Source organism: Podarcis liolepis (assembly GCF_965112155.1).
Source record: "Podarcis liolepis genome assembly, chromosome: 14".
Lineage (NCBI taxonomy): Eukaryota > Metazoa > Chordata > Lepidosauria > Squamata > Lacertidae > Podarcis > Podarcis liolepis.
This window is the reverse complement of record NC_139569.1, coordinates 6,660,289-6,678,218: the sequence shown is the minus strand read 5'-3', so window position 1 is coordinate 6,678,218 and position 17,930 is coordinate 6,660,289. Positions and strand designations below refer to the sequence as shown.

The following is a 17,930-nucleotide window of genomic DNA, read 5'->3' as shown; positions in this document are numbered from 1 at the left end:
TTCACCTAATCTGTGCATTAGGTACACTTTCCCTTAAAATATGCATTTGTGAACACATGATTTCAACGTAGAACTGCAGCTCAAAATTCAGAGAAGTGCAAAATTTTAAAGGAGGGCTGTATTTCCATTCTTGCATTGTATTGGAAAGTGCAAAATAGGTAACTTCTCACTGAAATTTGAACTGAAACCAAATTTCTCCCCCTTCCCTACTTCTCATTGCTTTAGTCTCTCTCCTTGGCCTTTAGATGCTACTCTGATCCCCTTAGAGAACCAGATCTTCAGGCCTCTGATTGCTGGAATGCTACCACCCCCATGTGGGTTAGAAAGGATGACAGCCACTTCCTGCTCCAGAATTTTTGTTCTGCAGGACTTGACTACATGGTGACACTATATATACATGTAGCGCCACCTACCGGAGGGATATGGGATTCCTTTCAGGTACAAAGAGGACGCGAGGCCGTTTTTCTTTGTTCTTGCAAGCTAATGAATAGGTGAAAGCAAGCGAGACCTGCAACTAAATATTGCAACGCACCCTCATCTCCTAGCAGGAGCGCTCCTGTTCAGAGTTATAGTACCGTTATGAAAATCTGGCCTTTGCTCCCAATGGAGCCCAGGGCAGCAAACGACATTCGATGAAACAGTAAAAATAAAACCGTCTTACAAACAATTCCAGCATAGATGCAGACTGGGAAAGATCTCCACTTAAAAGGGTTTGTTGGAAGAGCTCCCACCATCCAGTCATACCCACCTCCAGGATACTCCATTCCACCTCCTCCACATTTTCCGTTTTTCTTTATGGATAGAGTGATAGTTACTGAGCATCCTTAGTCCTTATTGGACTGTTTTGGGGGCTTTAGCGAAGTTTTGTTTTGTTAAGTTTTGTACTTTTGTGAACCTCAGTCACCAGTTTAGCTGCCTCACGCTGAATTAGTTGCATTTTCTTGAGTCACCTTCAAAGGTAGCCCCACGTAGAGTGTGTTGCAGTAGTCCAAGCGGGAGATAACCAGAGCATGCACCAGTCTGCAGGCAGGTAGGGTCTCAGCCTGTGTACCAGATGGAGCTGATAAACAGCTGCCCTGGACATAGAATTGACCTGCACCTCCATGGACAGCTGTGAGTCCAGAATGACTCCCAGGCTGCACACCTGGTCCTTCAGGGGCACAGTTACCCCATTCAGGACCAGGGAGTCCTCCACACCTTCTTGCCTCATTCCTCCAAAAAGTCCTTCTGTTTTGTCGGGATTCAACCCAGGGGCGTAGGAAGGGGGGGGTGGAGGCGGACCACCCCGGGTGCCCTCACTAAGGGGGGTGGCATTGGGCGTGCCGCTCGCCCATGGCTTCCAATCCTACCCCGAGGCATTGGGGTAAGCGGGGGGAGCTGCGCTGCTTTGCCAGCAGCATTCCCCCCTTCCCCCTTCGTTTTGGCAGCTTGGGGGAGACTTGGGAGTCGCGGGTGGGTGGTGCGCTGAATGTCCGCCGTGGGTGGCTCGTTCCGCCCCCAGCTGCAGGGCATGCGCACCACTCCGAGCACCCGAGCACCTATCCTGCATCTGGGAGGGCACCCTCCGTGCCACACCCTCCTCAGGAGCGCGCCCGCCCTGGGCAGCACGGGCATATATTCACCCACCCTCTATACATTCACTGTTGGCACTCACCCCTTGAATTTGCTGTCACAAGGAGTGAGTATACTGGTATACCCAGTCATTGCTCGGTGAATCTTTTTGACTCTTTGCGTGTGAATGAGTCATCACCTATCAAAGATCATCACGGTGGATATAATCGGGTTATACATTCAGCTGTGAGTCAACAAGCGTCGGCTTGGCGATCCGCACGATGCATTTATGCACTGTCAGCAGAGGAACTGCATCACCAACAGAAGAACTGAAGAAGAGCCTTCTGGATCAGGCCCAATGGTCCATCTGCTTTGCGATCCTGGTCTCACAGTGGCCAATCAGAGGCCCGTGGGGGGTGATCAAAAGCAAGGCCTGAACACCACAGCTCTCTCCCCTCCTCATGCTTCCAGGAAATGGTGCTAGCTCTGAGAAAACAACCTGAGTACAGCAGCCACTCATTGGGTTCTTACAAATGGATCAGGTAGCAGTTCAACATAGGTAAAAGAAACGTAAAGGACCCCTGGACAGTTAAGTCCAGTCAAAGGCGACTATGGGGTTGCAGCGCTCATCTTGCTTCAGGCTGAGGGAGCCAGCGTTTGTCCACAGACAGCTTTCTGGGTAATGTGGCCAGCAGGACTAAACCATTTCTGGCGCAACGGAACACCGTGACGGAAACCAGAGCGCACAGAAATGCTGTTTACCTTCCTGCCATAGTGATACCTATTTATCTACTCACACTGGTGTGCTTTCGAACTGCTAGGTTGGCAGGAGCTGGGACAGAGCAATGAGAACTCACCCCATGGCAGGGATTCGAACCGCCAACCTTCCAATCGGCAAACCCAAGAGACTCAGTGGTTTAGACCACAGCGCCACCCGCGTCCCTTTAGCAGTTTAGCATGGTTCTTTGCCAACAAACATGAGCTGCTGCCGTTATACCAACAAGGGACCTTGTTCAAACTTTCCCCTCCCTTAAGCTGTACTTTCTATAGTAAAACGTTCTTGGAAGCAATGTACCGTTTGCCTGACAGTGTGTAACTAGGAAAACAACAAATACTTTGGGGATTTGTGCCTTTAAAAAAAATCCATGGAAGCTGGAAGACTTCTCAGAAAAATACTCATGCAAACAGGGTGAGAAAGTAAATAATGTCTTTGCACATATTGCCCTCTGGTGGCTGACTTTGGGATCTGGGGGAAAGCCGAATGGGGACTTTGCCCTGTGTGAAGTACAGTGGTACCTCGGGTTAAGTACTTAATTCATTCCGGAGGTCTGTTCTTAACCTGAAACTGTTCTTAACCTGAAGCACCACTTTAGCTAATGGGGCTTCCTGCTGCCGCCGGAGCACGATTTCTGTTCTCATCCTGAAGCAAAGTTCTTAATCCGAGGTACTATTTCTGGGTTAGCGGAGTCTGTAACCTGAAGCTTATGTAACCTGAAGTGTATGTAACCCGAGGTACCACTGTATTTTATTTTATCTGTCCTGAATTTCCCAATATTCAGCTCACTCAGATGCCCACAACTTGTAGTCTTATGAGAAATGCAATTCTGTTTCTGCTTTCTCCATGCCATGCAAAATTCTATAAACTTCTATCATGCGGCCTCTTCTCCGGAGTCTAAGGGGAGCCCCCTCATCCTTGCTCCATAGAAGTGAATGGTCATGTTTGCTCATTCATGTATGTGGAGGGAGAAAAAAGTAGGGGTGTAAGAAGGTGTTGCTTTCTGCTCCACCCTGTATTTGTGTCATATGCAGTACTCTCTGTTCTGCTGCAATTTGCCTTCTGCCCAAAGAATCAGTCGTCCCGCTGTCTGCTGTGCTGAAATTACATTGCGCCTTACACAATGTCATCATTACATCATCAATTCTGCAAATTCCTTTCTTGCTGCATTATTTTGTCTGTTTTATATTGTGTACAGTCAAACTTTGGTTCCTGAACTCCTCCATTTTAGAACGTTTCGGCTCCTGAAAACCTGGAAGTAACTGCTCCAGTTTTCAAATGATTTTCGGAAGCCAAACAGCTTCCGAGCTGCATTTTTCATTTCCCCCTGTTGACTTTGCAGCTATCCCATTGATCCTCGGTTTTCAAACTTTTCGGAAGCCAAACAGTCTTCCGGAATGGATTAAGTTCGAAAACCAAGGTTCCACTGTGTTGAAATCTACAAATGAAGGGTGGCGTACAAATTTAATAAGTAATGAAATACTAATTCCACCCCATTCATTTCAGTGCAAAGGAAACACAATGCAAACGTGTGTGTATGTGACCAGCTACATAGCATCTGCAAACCGAAAGCGACAGCCGCAGCATATTTGCTGGATCGATTTCTGTTGCAGATTGGAGGCGAGTAAGTGAACGTTAGCAATTTCTGCTCCCGTTTCTATTAATCGCCAGAATTCTCCAACGCCCCTAGGAAAGAAAATGGGTGAAAATTAGGAAAACAGGGTGTGAGAATTGGGAAGCGGGTCCTGTCCTCCTAACCCTTAAAAGATTATCTGGATTGGACTGGAGCCCTGGAATTCTGCTGCCCTGCTAGTTTGACTGTCCCTTCGTGAAGATCTATCAGGGATGGAGACTCCAAAACCTGGGGAATCTGTCTATCCCGTGGGACTCTCCCCAAGCCATACCCCCCTCTCCGCAAGTCACATCCCTCTCCAGCTCTGCCCCACACCCTCACTGAGAGTTTCTGCCTGGCTGGAATGTGTCCTTGACTCAGGTGAGGGCTCTCAGCCGTCTGGGTGTGCAGAGAGTTGTGTGAGGGTAGGCAGGAACTGGCTTACCATACAAGGGTAACGTTATTGCTCTGCCACTGCTAGCATGTGGCCCCTGAAAGGCTGGCAAGAAGGGAATGTGGCCCTCAGCCAGGAAACGGTTCCCCATCCCCGCCTGAGAGGAAAGATGGAAAACAATATAGGACTCTTGGATCGTCTGGATGGAAAACAGAGGAGTGCGTGTTTTGTAGAAATTAGCCTACTGTAGAAAGGGTAGATTTCCATTCATTTGCCAGCTGACAACTGTTGGGGTAGCTCAGTTGGTTGCGCATGAGTCTCTTAATTTCAGAATCGTGGTTTTGAGCCCCACACTGGGCAAAAGATTTCTGCATTGCAGGGGGTTGGACTAGATGACCCTTAGGGTCCCTTCCGACTCTACCACTATATGATTCTATGATTTGCCTCCACCTGTTCCCCAAAAGATACCCAGAAGAGCACATTTTCCTAGCTTGAATCAGCGTTGCAGAAATCCAAACTGATTCTAATTCTTTCAGATTTATTTTTCAACATGACTGTTTAGGAAAGCTGCTGAATTTGGGGGTTTTGAACTGGGATAATGGAAACAAGAGGACAGCGTCGAAGCACGGAATTGAAAACTTGAAAGGGCTGCCTTTAAAATACATTGACGAGCCAATCTTTCCTTACTTTCTCGTTTTGTAAAAGACTCAAACAGATTTCAAAAGCAGAACTTGCAAAATATTGCAGATTCATGAAGCCAAATTAATTCTGACCATTTTCCCAATTTCAGCTTGAGGGGGAATCCTTTTGGCTTTCGTCTTCCGGGAACAATAAAGCTTTCTTCCTTGTGTGCTGTCACAAGCTTTTTAGCTGCCGTGTGTCTGGAGGGAATGAGAGTGTCTCATGACGGAAGACCTCTGTCCAGTGTCACTTGACTGAGACAATAGTCAAAGAGCTACATATAGCGCAAATGTTCCAGAAAGTTTCCTTCAAGGCAAAGCTCAGACCTTGCTCCTATGGGCAGCGAGTGCAAAATTGTCTGCTTGCTCATGGGTTGCCATATTTCCTTCAGGATATGGGCCCACATTGCAGGGTTCTCCTGTCCAAAAAATAAAATAAAAATTCCTTCGTATAGAAAACCAGCAGGCTAGAATATTTCTCCCTGGCTTACTATTCTTCTACCTGGAGGGATATTTGGTGGGGTATGAAGTCCATTCAGTCTTGTGAGTCTATCCGCAAAAAATGACGTGGTTGGCCTCCTCTCTTGCCATTTGTGAGAACTGAGGCCTCCTCGCCCAACCTGAGATTCCACAGGCCTTCTTACGTTAGAAGGGCACTCGCTTTGGCTTACACCGAGAGCCCAAAGGAGAACTTGGTTGGAACCAGGTCTCAGCTCAGAAACCTGGGTTTGTTGACGAGCCGCCATCTTGAACCATCAAACGCTACGAGAGAGAGGATGTTTCTGGGAGTAAGGGTAGGGAAACTGTGGCCCTCCAGATGTTGACGGACTCCAACTCTCATCATCCCCAGCCAGCACGACCAAGGATGATGGGAACTGGAGTCCAACAATGTTTGGACCGGTGACTGGTTCCCCAACCCAGGCATTTCCCCTGGCAAATGAGCTACCACAGTTCACACACACACACATTTTGGATTTTGAAGTGGCTCCCAGACCGGCCTGCCCCTCAGCTCATTTCAACGTCCTCCAGTCCTGGAGATTGGGAGCGGACGTTAAAGGTGGCGGCCATCTTTACGGAAGCCAGATATGACGCTAAACAGTGCTTGGTGGGTGGTGAACACCCCTGGCTGGGCCTTCCTTTGGGATAAGACGTCTTTTGGACTAGGCCAAGCCAGACCCAGGAAGGGTGCTTGGCAAAGGTCCTTTGGTGGCCCAGCTTTTGCGATGGCTCTTGCGGAATGGCCAAGCTCCTTTTTCTTGGGAAGCCTGCCCTCGTCTCTGGCTCCATAGCTGAAACCAAAGACATGGTTTTTCCTGCTTCTCCCCACGGGGCCTAGGTGTGGTTTTCGGGCCTGCACCACTGATTCTGGCCCCTCGCCGGGCACGTCGAGGAGACTCTCCCAACAAGCTCTACAATGCCCGCTTGCTATCCAAGATGGCCTTCCAGTCGTCGGCCCACGAGTGCAGCCTCCGACGAAGAAGAGGCAGCTGGAGGTGCTTGTTGTGGCAGGCCGTGAAGAGGATGTGCTCCCAGCTCGGACTCTTCTCAGCTCCTGGAAGGCAAAGAAAAGAAGGCGACTTAGGACCTTTTTAAACTGAATAACGCCTGTCTGTGGGGTTTGTTTGTTTTTTTAAAAAAAATCTGTCACCTCACTGCTCTATGGAATCTAATAGTGGGGAATGAAAAGGGGAGAGAAGTTTCTAGTCTTCATGGGTGTAAAGATTGGCTTTACAACAGCTGGTGGAGTCTCACAATCCACTAACAGAGGTCTGCGCTCCAGTCTGCAGAGCTTGTATACCATGGGAAGGCAACCTAAGGCCCGTGGGCCAGATATGGCCCTATCGCCTTCTCAATCTGGCCCGCAGACGGTCCGCGATTCAGTGTGTTTTTACATGAGTACAATGTGTCCTTTTATTTAAAATGCATCTCTGGGTTATTTGTGGGGGGCATAGGAATTCGTTCTTTTTTTTTCCCCTTCAAAATATAGTCCGGCCCCCCACAAGATCTGGGGGACAGTGGACCGGCCCCCTGCTGAAAAAGCTTGCTTACCCTTATTGTATAGGTTTCATGTTTTGTTTCTGTCCTCGAAGCAGAATTTTGAATTTCTGCAGGGTAGACACAGCCCTGTGTGTGCTATATGCCTGTAAACCCCAAAGTCTGTCGTAAGCGACTTTGCTTATTTACAGTAAGGAAGCAACTGTCAGAGAGCCATATAGTGTACTAACTAAGAGATACCTGCAGCTGGGAGCAATGTGATCTAAACATGCCTACTTGGATGTAAGTCCCATTGCGCTCAATGGGGCTTACTCCCAGGTAAGTGGCTGTAGCCTCAGGAGAGGCTGGATGATGTTTGTCGTAACACACAGAAGAATTGCCTAAAAGCAAAAAACGATATTCTCACAGCTCCTTCACGTCCCTGCCTGCCAATAACCTCAGAGCTCCTCTGTGTCCCTCCATCCCTGCTCCATTTAAACGCCTGCTGTTGTTTAAAACCATCATTTGAAATCCTGCTTCTCTTTCACTCCCCCTCCACCCTTGCCCTGACTTCATGCGAATCCAGGATTGCGATGCAGGCCTAAAATGGGAGTTGCGTGATGACAGCCTTACGTTTTTATGTCTATAGGAAGATACAAACTGAAGCTCAATCCAGATAAGGCTGAGACACTGTTAGTGGGTGGTTCCCTAGACCGGATGGATGGGAGGTTGCCTGCTCTTGGTGGAGTTACACTCCCTCTGAATGAGTGGGTACGTAGCTTGGATCTATTGGTCTGGATCTATAGCTGGATCTATAGTTCTGGATCTATTGCTGTTGCTTGAGGCTCAGGTGGCCTCGGTGGCACAGAGTGCCTTCCATCAGCTTGGGCTGGTGGTCCAGCTGTGCCCTTATCTGGACAGGATAGCCTAACTACTGTTGTCCAAGCTCTGGTATGCAAATTCAAATAAATAAGCACAGTATGTGTCAATGTTGAAGGGCTGTTGGGGCCTTCACTGCCTTGCACTTCCACCCACCCACCAGCCCCCGATGCCCTTTCCTTAGGGACAACCCCTTCACCTATTATATCAGGCCTGTCGTCGATCAGCAGGTCGCCAGAGACCACCGTCTTATCTCGGGTGAGGACGATCTGCTCCAGAAACTCTTGGCCCAAGTGCTTCTCCACCCAGGCGTACTGGAAAGTGGAAAAGGAAAGAGTGGAAGAAAAGAGTTTGTGGGCAGAGGGCGGGGGAGGATGGAACTGGCACCGGAATGACCAGCAAACCCCAATGACCAAAAAAAACAAAAATAAACCCCATTATGGGGAAGCAGGGAGCAGGAAGTGGAGCTTAACTTTGAGCCAAGACTCCAGATGGGCTGGGTGTCTGCACAAAATTTGACTGCAATCTTGCACTTGGTGCAATTATGGAACCAGCTCCCCACTGCTTTGAGGCTGATCCAGGAGTCCGTGCCTTTTAACTGGCTTTTCATATCAGTCTTTTCGTGGAGAGTTCTGCTTTATTCGTCACTTTAATGCCCTCTCCTGGTCTCATCCTGGCTCCCCGGAGTTTCACTGCAAATTTGATCACTTTATTTTCATTCTTGATTTCACTTACTTCTCAGCAATTATTATATACCGCTTAAAATACGGACCCTCTCTAAGCAGTTTATATAAAACGTAATATAAAATTGCAGCGGTTAATATTAGGCAGGGGTCTTCGTTGTGTTGTTTTTGACACCGGCTAGAAACCGTTTTTTGTTCTGGTGAGCACCGCCAGACATAAAATTAATTGTTGTTTTTAAAACTGTTGATGTTGCCCATATTTTGATCATTCTCTTATGCCTCCTGTTTTTCAAAGTCTGCTTTTACCTAGTTTTAATGAATATTTAATGCCAGGAAAACCCAGGAAATGTATTGGCAATTTCCAGCCAGGGAAAGCCTGGCTAAACAGATGGGTTTTCAGAAGGCGGTCAAAACACACGCCTTAGTTCCTGCCTCTCCAGACTGCACGTAGGAGGGAGTTTCCGTCGGAAAGATTCTGAATTTCGTCACTGTCCTCTGCTCTGGGAATCCTTTCAACTGAAAGGCTGGCTACAAATTGTCTAAATGAAGAAACAGTAATAAAAATAATATACCCGTTACCTTTTCGTATGGGCAATACCGATACTTCTTGATGGGACTGGTGCATATGAACACATCGGTCCTACCATGACAGAAAAGAGAGATAGTGAAGGAGGGAAGGAGACAGTGGAGAAGAAGAAGAAATCTACCTTTGCATTTATTCATCCTGTATGGATTCTAGCCTTCCTGCAAAAAAAATAATAGCTCAAGTGTGCTCTGCATAGATATAAGCAAAGGCTGCCTCAGATGGACCACTTAGTCCAGGAGTCGGAAAACTAAGGCCTGGGGCCAGATGTGGGCCCCCCAGGCTCATAAATCGACCCGCAGACCCTGCTGCCCGATTGGTCAGTCCCCACACACTGTGGACGCCTCGCCGTGCGGGGACTGACTTTCGCGATGCTGGCACGGCTTCTGGGCGGGTGACGACGCTGGTGCAGCTTCAGATTGGCTGCAGGAAGTTTCCACCTAATGAGACTTATTAAGATGATTGTGATTATGATTGTTCCTTTCTACACTGCTCTGTATTTAAAAGGGGGAGAAACCTCAGAGAGGTTTACAACACGTTAAAACATCAAATAAAACAATCCAGAATAAAACAAACTCAAGCTTCCTGGAAAATATTTCAGATCCTTCTCTAAGTGACATTTTGCTGTCCCCATATTTATCTGCCTACTTACTTTATAGAGCTGCCCTGGAGCAGAAGGACTTTAGGAAGGCAGTGGGGTGTAGTGGTGAGAGTGTGGGACTAGGACCTGGGAGATCAGGGTTCAAATCCCCACTCAGTCAGGAAGCTCACTGGGTGACCTTGGGCCAGTCCCAGCCTCTTCACCCACCTCACAGGGTCGTTGTGTTGATTAACTGAGGAGGGGGGTAAATCATAGACTGGGAGATAAATGCAGTATATAAGCTCTTCTGCTCACCTGCTTAAGAAAACTAGATGGTTCAGCCTGCTAGCCTGGCATCCAAAGATCTCCACGTGGGCGCAATTGGACCCCAAAACATGCCTGGCGCCTGGGGGATTTCCAACACGGGCCAGAGCCAGTGACAAATGGAACCCACTAATGGTAGTTTTGTCCCTATCCTCATCCTCGTCCCTGCCGAATTCTGCAAGGGGCATCACTGCGACTGTGGAGGAGGAGGAAGGTGACAGCCAGTGGATTGCTTGCAAGTAAGAAGGCAGGCAGGGAGGACCTAGCAGAGAACAGACTGAATATTTTTTTATGGGGGCAGCAGCCCATCTCCCCTAACAGACTAGCCCCTGCTGCAAAATGCCCTCAGGCCGCTTAGAGGGAAAATACAGAAACAAAGGCAAGTGACCGATCACAAATCAACAGAATGAGAAACAGCAGCAGTTAAAATAACAACTGACAGTTAAGTCCAGTCGTGAACGACTCTGGGGTTGTGGCGCTCATCTCGCTTTACTGGCCGAGGGAGCTGACGTTTGACAGCAGACAGTTTTTCTGGGTCATGTGGCCAGCAGGACTAAGCTGCTTCTGGCGAAACCAGAGCAGCACACAGAAACACCGTTTACCTTCCCACCGAAGCGGTACCTATTTATCTACTTGCACTTTGATGTGCTTTCGAACTGCTAGGTTGGCAGGAGCAGGGACCGAGCAAGGGAAGCTCACCCCATCGCAGGGATTCGAACCACCGGCCTACCAATCAGCAAGCCTAAGAGGCTCAGTGGATTAACCCACAGCACTACCAGCGTCCCTAAAATAACAACAGCCGATAACAAATAGATAAAATGTTGTTGCTGTTGACTGATTCATGCATTTAGTGTCATGTATTGATAGATATCGCCCGGCCTTATAGCTCATGCTCACCCTGGGACTATTTGGTGTAGAGAAGGCTAGAAGGACAAAATAATGAAAATAAAGGAAGAAGCCCGGCTGGTGGAAGAGCAGGGGTGTGCCTGCAGTGGGGAAGCTTCTCCCTTGCAAATTCCGCCAAACATACTCACTCTTTTAACTCGGCCATCTGCTTGACGGCTTCCACGGCCCCTGGGAGCGGATCCAGTTCCAGGAAGAAGTTCTTTGACTCCCAAATGCCAATTGCCTTTTCCTGCAAAGAGTTTTAGAGCGAGAAGGTTGGGGAGGGGAGAACATTAGTCTGTTAAGTCTGCGGCCCTCTTGGCTGCTCTCCTGCACAACAGAATCCACGAGAGCAGCTTGAGCAGCGACATTTGAATAAAGGCTGCATACAGAGCACATTTTAAACACCTGACTTTCCTCAAAGAATTCTGGGGGTTGTAGTTTACCCCCTCGCCAGCCTGCCCAGTCCTCCCCGCTTATCCGATCAGTTAAACCAATAGCAGCAAGAGGGAATAGAATCGCTCTGCCCAGGCCCAGGTCAGAGTTAGCTACTCGATGGAGTTTGCAACCTTGTGGACTTTGAACACGCTTGGACTTTTGTCATTAATAAAAACACAGAGACGGGATTGTGCAGTAGTTGGAGAACAGGCCTGAAACTTGGGTTCAATTCCAAGGCACTTACTTACCTGCCAGCCTCATTTCCACTCTATGCAACAGGTGGATAAAGTAGCTTACCTTATAGGGCTGTTGTAAGCATTAATAATAATAAAAAAGCCTTGGAGGTGACTTTGCCTATTTAAAAGTGCTTGTTATTATCTACTACTCTAAACAAATGTGTATTTATTTATTTCTATGTGGGTCTACCCTTGAAGAAGACTTTGAAATTTCAACTGGTCCAACATGCAGCAGCCAGATTTCTGCCTGGGGTTCCTATTCATATAACCTCTGTTTCAAAACTGTGTTCAAATTGGTTTTCAGGCCCAGTTCAAGGAGACAGCGGCAGACTTTGGATTCTCAAATTTCAGCAGTGCCCTGAGTGGCACTAAAATTTGGCGCCCCCGCCCCCCCGCCACTTACACATCATTGTTGCAGAGCCGGCACCCAGTGCTGCCAAACCAATCACACTACACTAAAACCGCCTCATGTCGCTGTTTAAAGCCCTAAATGACTTGGGCCCCAAATATCTGAAGACTGCCTCGTTCCCCACTGACACTCCTGGTTATTAGGATCTTGGTAGTTCCATCCATCGCCTGTAGAAACTCCGGATGGCAGCAGTGGCCCAGAAGAGGGCATGCTGCTTTGTGGCAGCTTTTGGGTTGTGGAATTCCCTGCCCACAGAGATGTGTCCGGCACCTTTATTGTATTGTTTCCTTGGTGTGCTGAAGACACACTTGACCTAACCTAGGCTTTGACACACGAGATAAATATTTGTACACATTCCAGGCTATTCTGTACCCAGTGAGCTGCCAGTACACATGACTTGGCCACAATCCGTACCTATCTTGTCATTTATTTGTGAAATACTGTGTTTTGATGAATTTCCCCAGCAAACCAGCTTCAATCCAAACTGAGAAAAAGAACGACCTGGCTGTGTGGTAAGCCCGTAGTTTGTACACAGCCATATTTTCAGGACCCATCCTTTTTTTCTTTTTGGAAATGTTGTACAGAATGTTTATGTTTTGTGTTTCTTCCTCCCTCCTCCTTATGGCATCATGTTTTTAATGGCATTACCCCAGTATGTTTTACATGTACCGTAAGTTGCTAGGAGACCTTTTAGGTAACAAGCGATTGATATGTTTCAAAACCACAACAGTATTCCTACCACTATACAGTGGTACCTCGGGTTAAGAACTTAATTCGTTCCGGAGGTCCGTTCTTAACCTGAAACTGTTCTTAACCTGAGGTACCCCTTTAGCTAAAGGGGCCTCCCACTGCTGCCACCGCACGATTTCTGTTCTCATCCTGAAGCAAAGTTCTTAACCCGAGGTACTATTTCTGGGTTAGCGGAGTCCGTAACCTGAAGCGTATGTAACCCGAGGTACCACTGTAATTTGTTTCAATATAAAATAGTGGTAACCTGCCCTGGAACCTTACTGTGAATGGTAGATAACAAATCCAACAAACGATAACATCAAATTTCATTTGGTTTGCTCCAGCTGCATTTCCCTTTCTGCTTTTCTCTGGTCTCCCTTCTGTTTAATTATATACTGCAAGCCCCTTGGGGTTTTGTATTTACAAATGCCCTTGGAGATTTGTATTTTTTTGTATTTTGCAAGGCACTGTGGGTGGTGTTGATGCTAATAATGAGCAATTTCCTTCATTTTACTCCAGCTGCAATTCCCTTTCCGTTCCTTGGTGGACCGCCCTTGCGTCTAGTTATATATGGTAAGCCCCTCGGGGCAGAGATCTGTCCTCTTGTAATCTGCAAGCTGCCTTTACTGACATTATGTTGATAACAACAACAACAACAATAACAACAAGGCCACTGACTCACACTCAGCTCCGATTCCAGCTGCCCATACTGCTCCGAGACCCAGAACCCCCTGCGGTCCTCCAAGGCGATGTAGGGCTTCTCCGGATACTTGGCTCTGAACTTCTTCAGGAAGCCCCCCTCGAAATCCGCCAGCACCCCGTCCATGTCCACCAAGACCCGCAGGCGCCGGCGGCGGCCGGGGGCGCAGCGCGAAGAGGCGCTGCGTCTGCTGCAGTGCGCCAAACAGCCAGCGCCCGAGGCCAGGAAAGGGGCGCAGCAGCCGCGCAGGGCTGGCCGCGGGTGCAAGAAGAAGCTGCTCATGGCTAGCATGGAGAAGGGCGGAATCTCTCTCTTAAAAAAACGGGGAAGGGCGCCGGATCAAGGCTTCCTGGTCGCTGTGCTCCCAAATCCCCAGCCTCCTTTTCTGCAACTGCTGCATCACGCCAGGTTTTCTGTCTCTCTGCGGCGCACGGATTGGGGGACCCCACGAGGTCCGCCAAACCGGCAGATAATTGCTATTATTGGTGCAATGATTGCCGCTGCAGCACGGAGTCCTGCCGCTCCCTTCTTGCTTCTCCACCCCGATTTGCAGCCAAAGAGGAGCCCCGGGAGAGGAGATGGAGAGGGCGGCGAGGCGAGGCGAGGGCTCCCGGGCCGGCTGCGCAAAAGCAGCGGCAGGGTGGCGCTCAAGGAAACGAAGGTGGGCGCGGGTCCGGGTGCGTTACGCTCGTCCCGCGCAAGATCCGCACGGGCTTCCTTCTCCTCGCCCCCTTTGCGACGGGCAAGGGCGCTTCGTGGGGCGCCGCCGCGTCCTCGAGGTGCTTCCGCAGCGCTGGGGGTGGCCGGGCGCGGCTTGGCGCTCCGGTGCGCGCGCCTCTGGGTTGCAGCCGAGCCGCGGGAGCCGCTCTCTCGCCTTCCTCCCGAGGCGCCGGCAGAGCAGCCCAACCCGGCAGTGCTCCGGTTCTCCTTCCCATCGCCCGCGGGAGGAGCTGCGGGTGGGGAGGGGGTTGGTGCTTGCGCTCCCGGCAGCTCCAAGCGCCGCCTCGCAGCAGCGGCATGTTTCCAGCGCCGGCCGGGAAGCGCGCCTCCAGCTCGCATGGGATCTCCTGTGTTCCCCCTCTCCGGGGTCTCTCCCCAGCAGTGCCGGATTTACGTATAAGATAAACAAGCTATAGCTTAGGGCCCCACTCTCTTGGGGCCCCCCCAAAATATACTTCTTCTTAATTGTATTTCACTATTAATATACTTCTTAATTGTATTTCAGTTCAACAATTACCATATTTTTCGCTCTAAAAGATGCACCAGACCACAAGACGCACCTAGCTTTTGGAGGAGGAAAACAAGAAAAAAAATATTCTGAATCTCAGAAGCCAGAACAGCAAGAGGGATCGCTGCACAGTGAAAGCAGCAATCCTTCTTGCTGTTCTGGCTTCTGGGATAGCTGCGCAGCCTGCATTCGCTCCATAAGACGCACACACATTTCCCCTTACTTTTTAGGAGGGAAAAAGTGAGTCTTATAGAGCAAAAAATACGGTACTTTGATAAAATACATGTTTTGTTATGTGCAAATGGCTTGAGATACCTATTAGGTCCATAAATTACCATAGAGCATATTTAACACACAAAAACAGTGACAATTTGTTGTTGACAAAGGACAGCTGAACATATAAAGGGCCCCATTACCTTCAGTAGCTTAGGGCCTCATCAAAACTAAATCTGGCCTTGTCCCATCGCCTCCCTCCTTGCGCTGGAAGTAAACCCAGGGGTAGGAAACACCTCCTCAATTGGGCTGCTTCCCCCACTGCAAAAAAGATGACCCGAGCAAGGTCAGCCGCGCAGCGCAGCCTGATCCCATACCCTCCAACATTTATCCAATGAAAATATGGACGTCCATTCTATAGTATTAGTATTAGTAACCTGCCCATCTGACTGGGTTGCCCCAGCCCCTCTGGGTGGCTTCCAGCATGAATAAAAACATAATAATGCAACAAACATTGTAAAACTTTCCTATACAGGGCTGTCTTCTAAAGGTAGTACTATATAGCTACTTATCTCCTTGGCTCAGGAGTTGCATAACTCCATCCCCTCCAACATCACTCCGATGAAAATAGGGACGTCCTAAGGAAAAGTGGGACATTCCGGGATCAGATCAGAAACTGGGATGGCTTTTGTAAATCTGGGGCTGTCCGCAGAAAACAGGGATATTTGGAGGGCATGTGATCCTGCGTGTGTTTACGTGGAAGGAAGTTTCGTTTTGTTCAGCGGGGCTTTCAGGGTCCATGAGGCCTACGGGCAGGTTCAGCTCTGGAATAATCAGGTTCTGACGCCAAGGTTCAACATGGTGTATACAATTAGAAGAAGTAGGCCTCTGAGCGTGTGCAGAATGCCTTTCAAGCAAGGGCTGATGAGCGCACAAGCAGTTCCAACATTGAGGTATCGGAGCTGAGCTCCTGTGAGCTCTGGGTGAAAAAAAGCCCTTATTATTATTAAAAAATTATTTATCACCCTAAGGTCCCAGAGTTAAAGTCCAAGCAACCTAACTAAAGGCGCTCGTATTCCTTGGTTGCCCCTGCTTCAGCTTTGTTGAAACTCGGTGGAAACTCCTGGAAGCATAAAACAATCTTTTGTTATTGTTATACTTTGCAGAGACTGCCGTATTTTATTGTGCAATAGGAACTACAGGCAGAACTAGCCATATCTTTAAAATAGTAGTAGTAGTAGTAGTAGTAGTAGTAGTAGTAGTAGTAGTGAAAGCCAGGGGTTACCGTATTTTTCAGCAGGAACTTACTGGAATTCAGTTCCGATACCTCTTAGGTGGATGCCATTTCCATTACAGTGGTACCTTGGGTTACATACGCTTCAGGTTACATACGCTTCAGGTTTCAGACTCCGCTAACCCAGAAATATTACCTCGGGTTAAGAACTTTGCTTCAGGATGAGAACAGAAATCGTGCAGCGGCGGCACAGCGGCAGCAGAAGGCCCCATTAGCTAAAGTGGTGCTTCAGGTTAATAACAGTTTCAGGTTAAGAACAGACCTCCAGAACGAATTAAGTTCTTAACCTGAGGTAATAATAATAATAATAATAATAATTTTTATTTATATCCCGCCCTCCCCAGCCAAAGCCGGGCTCAGGGCGGCTAACAACAATCAAATAAACAATCAAATAATAACACATTCTAAAAATATTTCATTATAAAAATTAGTTAAAATCAAATTGATGGCAACCGATTAAACAAAATTCTGTGCAGGTTGCCAGAGGAGGGAGTCAGGCTGCGCCCTGACCAAAAGCCTGGCGGAACAACTCTGTCTTGCAGGCCCTGCGGAAAGATGTCAGGTCCCGCAGGGCCCTAGTCTCTTGTGACAGAGCATTCCACCAGTTTGGAGCCGCAGCCGAGAAGGCCCTGGCTCTAGTTGAGGCCAGCCTAACCTCTCTGAGGCCTGGGACCTTGAGGATGTTATTATATGCAGACCGTAGGTTTCTCTGTGGGGCATACCAGGAGAGGCGGTTCCGTAGGTACGAGGGTCCTAGGCCGTATAGGGCTTTAAAGGTTAAAACCAGCACCTTAAACCTGATCCTGTACTCCACCGGGAGCCAGTGCAGCTGGTATAATACCGGATGAATGTGCTCTCGCAGCGAAGACCCCATAAGGAGTCTCGCCGCGGCATTCTGCACCCGCTGGAGTTTCTGGGTCAGTCTCAAGGGCAGCCCCACGTAGAGCGAGTTACAATAATCCAGTCTGGAGGTGACCGTCGCATGGATCACAGTGGCTAGGTCAGGACGAGAGAGATAAGGGGCCAACTGCTTAGCTTGGCGGAGATGAAAAAATGCCGCCTTTGTTATAGCTGTAATCTGCGACTCCATAGAAAGGGAGGTATCGAAGATTACACCCAAACTCTTAACGGACGGTGCTGGCACTAATTGCACCCCCGCAAGAGATGGGAGTTGCCCCCTCGATCCCATATCGTCCCGCCCCAGCCAGAGGACCTCTGTCTTCGAAGGATTTAACTTCAACCGGCTCCCACGTAACCATCCAGCCACCGCTTCCAGACATCTGGTCAGCGTGTCTGGGGCCGAGTCAGGATGGCCATCCATCAACAGATAGAGTTGGGTGTCATCAGCATACTGATGGCAACCCAGCCCAAAACTCCGGACAAGCTGGGCGAGGGGGCGCATAAAGATGTTAAAAAGCATCGGGGAGAGAATTGCACCCTGAGGCACTCCACACACCAAGGAGTGGCGTGATGACAATTCCCCCCCAAGCGCCACCCTCTGTCCCCGACCAGAGAGAAACGAGCGCAGCCATTGAAGGACTGTGCCCTGGATCCCCACGTCGGCAAGGCGGTGGTCCAGGAGTTCGTGATCGACCATGTCAAAGGCTGCTGACAGATCTAGAAGAATCAGCAGCCCTGACCCGCCTCGATCCAGCTGCCTGGATCCAGGTACCACTGTATAAGAGAACAAGGGAAGCTTTCATGGTGAGTTCCAGTGTAGCCTTATGAGGCTTTGCCCTCCTACACCAGCACCTCTTTTTCAA

The 17,930-nt window shown here is 48.9% G+C and overlaps 1 protein-coding gene across 3 annotated transcripts; it reads right to left on the bottom strand.

Moving 5' to 3' along the window:
* Positions 1 to 4,853: 4,853 nt before the first annotated feature.
* NT5M (5',3'-nucleotidase, mitochondrial) lies at positions 4,854 to 14,496 on the bottom strand. 3 transcript variants are annotated; one of them, XR_014518986.1, is made up of 5 exons: positions 13,415 to 14,496; positions 11,070 to 11,170; positions 9,128 to 9,188; positions 7,062 to 8,179; positions 4,854 to 6,801 (listed from the first exon to the last, which is right to left on the bottom strand). XR_014518986.1 is itself a non-coding variant. In XM_083474807.1 (5 exons), exons 1-5 carry the CDS (start codon positions 13,721 to 13,723, stop codon positions 6,422 to 6,424), a joined length of 729 nt encoding a protein of 242 aa, XP_083330933.1. In that variant the 5' UTR covers positions 13,724 to 14,458; the 3' UTR covers positions 4,854 to 6,421. The 3 variants fall into 3 exon arrangements, 2 of the variants coding, with proteins under 2 accessions (XP_083330933.1, XP_083330932.1); XM_083474807.1 differs by having other exon boundaries at positions 4,854 to 6,564; positions 8,065 to 8,179; positions 13,415 to 14,458; XM_083474806.1 differs by lacking the exon at positions 7,062 to 8,179 and having other exon boundaries at positions 4,854 to 6,564; positions 13,415 to 14,476.
* Between the last annotated feature and the right edge of the window lie 3,434 nt (positions 14,497 to 17,930).